A 6,523-nucleotide genomic window follows, 5' to 3' on the forward strand; every position below is an offset into this window, starting at 1 on the left:
GTATCAACTAACTCTACAGTAGTTGGCTATCACATGTTTTGTGAGATGGGAGTTAAAAGGATTCAAATATTGTCTCTTATCAAAGTTATCACTTAATGTGACTTCTCTTAAATTCATATAGGTGCATTAATGTGGTTCGATAGTGGTTCAATCATTGACTCTAGATAGTTGGCCATCACATGTCTTGTTACTAGAGTAGTTGATCACCATGTGTCTTGTGGGATAAGGAGCTAAGGATTCAAACCTTACGTCCTATCAAAATTGCCGCTTAATATGACTTCTCTCATGATTCGATGGTAATTCAATCCCTGTCAATTCTTCGGATCACCTATGAACCCCAAAAAAAAAAAAAAGGTATAAAGAAATTTATCCGTTTTTTGTGGAAAATCCCCTGACATTGGAAACGGTACAAGCGATGGCTGGTGCAAGTATAAAGATATCTCTTTATACTTTGTATGATTTTTTTTGGGTTGCTATGTGCCATGGTGAACACACAAAGCTCCGTCAATTCGAAACCAAAAACAGTGGCAAAATGAAAATTGAAAATTTTGAATAATGACGAGAAGTTTTGTTAATGGATGAAAGCATAAAATCCCCACCTCCTTCGTCCCATCCCATTCAATCCTCGGTGACAAAGTTTAAAGAATCATTGAAAAGCTTGACAGGAGGTCGTCTTTGCAATTATGCCGCAAACCACAGCGAAGAGGTGGCTTCATCACTCGTTAAATCACGAGATAGAAGCAGCAATAAGGGGTGATTTGGTAAAACGAGAAGGATAGTAACAAACATGAGATGACAAGGGAACAATAATGACTGGGAGAGAAGGAAGGAAAGGAAAGAAAGAAAGAAAGAAAGAAAAGAGGGAGAAAAAGAAAAGTTGCGTAGAGGGTCAATACTACTCAATTAGTCGTATGGGGGCGGCTGACGTGGCGCCACAAGAGTGGGTAACAAGAATGAATGAATGAGTAACCAATACTAGTAAAACATATTAACCTACGATTCCGACAACCAAACAAACCAGCAAAAAGCAAAACAACACCAAAACAATAACAAAAACAACCACCACCCTTGAGGCTACTGTGAGCAGCGAGTAATGACAGCTAAAGAAGAAGAAGAAGAAGAAGAACCATAGATACATACATCCTTTAGATAGAGAGAGAGAGAGAGAGAGGTGTGGAGGGGAAAGCGTTGGATTGGGGTTTGGGGGGTGGGGACAGGGACCTGGGGTCTGGGGGGATTGGCATGGAAGGTGGAGGTGGTGGGCTTGCCATGCTCAGGCAGCTCATCGGACAGCTTCAAGACCTCTTAGACCTCTACGCGTCTCCTCTTCCTCCTAGCTATTTTCTCCGCTTTCCACCACCGCCGCACCACCACCGCCACCAACACAGGTATCCCTTTTCTCTCCCTTTCACTCTCTACCTACCTATCTCTACGCTTTTAATTATTCTGCTGAAGATGGGTGAATAGTTGAATATCATACTTGTTCCTTTTTTCTTCGTCATTTGAGAAATGATCCATGGTTTTGTTTTTTGACTTAAAGATTCTACCTTTCAGCTTAGGAATTTATTGTGGCTTTGGCACTCTTCTATTAAAACCTCGTTTGCCCTTTCTTCTTCTTCTTTTGGGTTGATCTTCGCTTGCCGTTGAACTGGAGAGTGATATATTTGCATCTGCCTTGTATGCTGAATGTTACAATGTGGCTCTCTTTAGGAGCACTTGTATATCAATTCTGCTCTTCGATTAGCACGCTTTTGTGCTTAATTATTGCAATGGCCATAAAAAAGATAGGTGAGGCAGTGCAAAAACTTGCGCACAAATTTGATGGATATTATGCGGTTTCTGAGTTCATTTCCAGCCTGGTTTAAAGATTTTGGTGTAAACTTTTTTGTAGGGAAGATGAATGTTTATATACTTATTCTATATTTTGTTTTTTATTATGCTTAAATTGCTTCCCCCGCCCCCCCCCCCCCTTCCCTTTTCGCAGTTATAATGGAAAAGTGAAGGGTCTGGCAGCATAATACTTGCGATTTCTTACATTTTTACACATGCTAAACTTGGTCATGATGAGTTCTTCGATACTATGCTCAAAGCCATTGCCTTTTTCTCCCCACTTTTATTGTGCTTGGTAACTACATTCAAGTGTCATGGCTCCCTGTCTATTGTTGGTGCACCGAAATTTCTGCATTCCTATATGTATCTTTAGCAAAATACAAGCTCTAGATAAGTCTGTAGTTTTTTAACAGCGATTACACCTACTCTGGTTGTTGAATTCCTATATTCTAACAATTAACTGGAACATCATTTTTTCACCGTCTAATTATTTTGGGAAAATTGTGACAAATGGTCTTAGTTTTCATTTTCCACTCTCTTCTTCTTGTTCTTTTTTTTTTCTATGGTAGTGTCAAATTTTTTTCCTGCAGTCCCTTGAAATTTCTTGCTGAAACGACCTGGATTTGTTTTAAATTTCTGTGTCTATGTTTCCTCTCACTTTTAGTGGTCAAGTTCATAAATTCCTATGTACCATATAGGAGTAGACTTTACGCAGAATGTTAAAATTTCTTGAATTAAAACGTTTAGTAGTTAAGGAATTTTAACAACTTTCCTGCTCTGAGACATAGTTGACACTGTTCTTCCAACAGCCTAAGATGCGAATATGTCAAAAGAGATAACTTTTGCTCGTGTAATCAAAAAGTGGTCTAGTCTGATGGAGTTTAAGATTTTAAAATGCTTGTAAATAAAATTTATTTGAAAGTTTTTCCCAGATCTCAAGGCATCACATCTTCCTGCATAAAAATTCTGCTCTCTGGTTTCTGATGATCTTTTTTTCTAATCATTTGCATCCATTAGTGCAGATATGATCATAGAATGAATCACCACCTCTAGACTCTACAATACTGAAATTAGGGATCAGACAAGATTAAAGTATCTTAACCAATAACTCTGGATTCCTTTTTAGTTAATCATTTGACAGTGTATGTGGCTCAAGTTATTCCAGAAATACTGTAGAGATCAATGTTATATATATATATATATATATATATATATATATATATATATATATATATATATATATTTAGAGTAAGTGAGAGGTCATCTTGAACCCGGGACCTCTCACTTACACTCCTTCCCCCTGTACCATCCAATCCATCCCTCCACCCCTGTAGAGATTAATGTCGCGTAACTACTCATTTGGATGCAACAATCAGGTAATTATTACAGAAGTCTTTGCTGAAGGACTGAAGCATATGTGTTCTGTTTTTTTTTCTAGATTTTTTTTCTTTATTTGGTGTGTCTACTGTGGTCTACTCTGTTAACTTTCAATTTTACTTTTGATCTTCAGCATGGAAAATTATGCACCTCTTTTTACTGTCTGTCAATTTTTTGATCATGTTTCAACCATCTTACCAACTTCCTCTTGAAATTAGTTTTATTGATACGAAATTGTGGATTTTCACATTGATGTTTCTTAACAATCATCTTTGGGCCACTGGCCATTTGTCGGGAGTTTCAAGCTGTCACTGGTTGTTCAGCCCTGTCTAAAGTTTCTTAAGGGGGAATATTTGAGTGTACAGCTTATTCTTTTGTGCAGCTGGTGCCTTTTTAATCTCGATGATAACTCCATAAAAGATAACTGCTACAATCTTATAATGACTGCTGGAAAATCTGAAAATCTCAAAATGTTGGAGCCTGGCAAGCCACCACCAGTCAAGAAAGCTCGTAAAGAACGGAATCGTGGAAAACTGACAGAAACTACTAGGTCCACTGAGATTATGGAGCAGACAATTTGGAAAGATTTTCCGGAGGACCTTTTTGAAGCTGTTATTGCAAGGCTCCCCATAGCCACATTTTTTCGCTTTCGATCAGTTTGTCAAAAGTGGAACTCATTACTTACTTCTCAAAGTTTCTCCCAACAGTGTGCTGAAGTTCCTCCATCCCAACCTTGGTTTTACACCATCACTCACGAAAATGTGAACACCGGAGCAATGTATGACCCAACGTCAAAGAAATGGCACCACCCAACTGTTCCCGCATTGCCGACTAAGCTAATTGTCTTGCCAGTGGCTTCAGCAGGGGGCCTCGTGTGTTTCCTTGATATTGCACACCGCAGTTTCTATGTATGCAATCCTCTTACAAGATCTTTTAGGGAGTTGCCTGCTAGATCTGTTAAGGTCTGGTCCCGCGTGGCTGTTGGCATGACTTTGAATGGGAAATCCACGAGTGGGGGTTATAAGATCCTTTGGGTTGGTAGTGATGGAGAGTATGAAGTTTATGACTCCACACAGAACAGTTGGACTCGGCCAGGAAGCATCCCCCCCAATATTAAGCTCCCTCTTGCACTGAACTTCAGGTCCCAGGCTGTGTCGATTGATAGCATGCTTTACTTCATGCGATCAGATCCTGATGGGATTGTGTCCTATGATACAATTTCTGGGAGTTGGAAGCAGTTCATAATCCCTGCCCCTCTGCACCTGAGTGACCACACACTTGCAGAGTCTGAGGGAAGGATCATGCTTGTGGGCTTGCTCACAAAGAATGCTGCTACATGTGTCTGCATATGGGAGCTGCAAAAGATGACTCTCTTGTGGAAGGAGGTTGACAGAATGCCAAACATATGGTGCTTAGACTTTTACGGAAAGCACGTTAGGATGACATGCTTGGGCAACAAAGGTTTGCTTATGTTATCCCTGAGATCAAGACAAATGAATCGGCTTGTTACATATGATTTATCAAGCAGGGAATGGCTGAAGGTTCCAGGTTGTGTCTTGCCACGTGGGAGAAAGAAGCAATGGATTGCATGTGGCACTGCATTTCATCCATGTTTGACAGCTCTTGCTTGATTTGTTGACTCTTGTCACTGCTCGATGCTATCATGTCAAAGTGATAGCTGTTCCAATGTGAAAATTCATCTGGGATGGGCTGCAAACATTTTCCACTGCCATCTGCAGGCTACATTCCATGATTATGAATATGAACACCACCCTTAGGACTTTAAGAGTAATTTGTACCTTTGTTCCTGTACAAACATCTAGGCAATGGCCTTATTAATTTTAAGCAGTTCAGAATGGTTAATAACCATTCTTTCAGCTGGTTAAGATCATTAGAATGGCTTCGAGAGTGGCTTCGGCCTGCTCAAGCTTGTAATCCCTTGTGTGGGTGTACCCTTTCAGTCATAATTATTTTTCATGGCCACGTTGTAAATCTTGTCCAATGGTCTCTAAAATTCATTGTTATGTTGACTTGGGCTGCTTTACTACTTGATGGGAAACTTAAATGACTAATTGGATTTGCACCTTCCCTTGCTTACTACTACAGTACTTTTTACCTTAAGTTCGGGATTCCCTGCGTTGCTACAGTAGTACTACCTGGTGGGGGAAATGCAGCTAACTTTTCTTTTAAGTTCAGGATTCCCTGCCTTTTAATGAGGTAACCCAAAGTCAACCAGCAAAGGGCGCTGCAAATGGTGAAAGGGTTGCTATTGTTCTATTTGTGGCTGAAACTTATTGAATCAACTGCACTAGGAAACTGTTCGCAACTGGGCAGATTAGCATCAAGTAGTATTTCATCATAAGTGCTTTTGATTGATCATATGGACTAGAAAGCAATCATATTTCTCAACGAGTGTATTATAGAACGAGCACTATAACCTATCTAATTAAACTTTGACGAAAAGGCTGAAGTTAGTGAACTCAATAAGAGACTTGAGTAAATTAAAGACAGCGAAGATGCTCTCCTCTTTTATGCAGAAAAGAGTTAATACATGACTAAGCGTACAACTTCTACAAGTCTGAAAATTGATTATTTTAGTTTTCTTTTTGCCATGCAGCATTTCGTTGTGGAGGCGGTGGGGCGTTCAATGGAGGATCTCGATCAAAGCCACAACATCATTACAATTCTTCGTACCATCTCTTTTCTGAGTGATCTGGTAAGATTTTTGTGTACCAATGGTGGTTCACTTGCAAGAGTGGAGACCCTTTCTTTTTCCTTTTCTTTTTTTTTCCTCCAGGTAGTAAAAAGTAATTACTGGCAAATTGCGTCCATACTTCGGCCACCCCAAATTTGTTAACCTTCACAATCATGTGTGAGAAAAGACTCCTTTGGACCTTGAGGTGGGTATTTCCAGCTCACTAGAGCTGTTCCGACTAATTCGGCCTCCCACCATCGGGCCTTGACTTCGGCCCAGTTATTGCCTCGGCCAGGGCTTTCACTCAGTAAGCCGAGGTCAAGCATAATGACCTGGCAACCGGAGTTGGCCTCTGACACCTCTGACACTTCTGTTAAAGCTGCTCTGACATACGCCACCTGACACAACTGTTCCGGTGCACCTTTCCGCAGAGTCCATTAACTCACCTTGATACACTGACACTGCCGGATCTCTGGGGACCTGTGCAAGCAGTCCCTCTCTCCTATCTGACTCCTATAAATACTCAACGCCTCCACTGAGAAAGGGGACGGCCAAATTTCTGGTAAAGGCATACTAGTCTTCTCTATACCCATTACTCTTTCATTCCCGAACTGACTTAAG

The 6,523-nt window shown here is 40.4% G+C and overlaps 1 protein-coding gene across 1 annotated transcript; it reads left to right on the top strand.

Moving 5' to 3' along the window:
• Nucleotides 1–989: 989 nt before the first annotated feature.
• On the top strand, nucleotides 990–5,199 carry LOC113719249 (F-box only protein 6-like). The gene is made up of 2 exons (XM_027244413.2): nucleotides 990–1,388; nucleotides 3,590–5,199. Exons 1-2 carry the CDS (start codon nucleotides 1,243–1,245, stop codon nucleotides 4,836–4,838), a joined length of 1,395 nt encoding a protein of 464 aa, XP_027100214.1. The 5' UTR covers nucleotides 990–1,242; the 3' UTR covers nucleotides 4,839–5,199.
• The last annotated feature ends 1,324 nt before the right edge of the window (nucleotides 5,200–6,523 follow it).

The sequence above is a fragment of the Coffea arabica genome, chromosome 11e (genome assembly GCF_036785885.1).
Source record: "Coffea arabica cultivar ET-39 chromosome 11e, Coffea Arabica ET-39 HiFi, whole genome shotgun sequence".
In the NCBI taxonomy this organism is placed as follows: domain Eukaryota; kingdom Viridiplantae; phylum Streptophyta; class Magnoliopsida; order Gentianales; family Rubiaceae; genus Coffea; species Coffea arabica.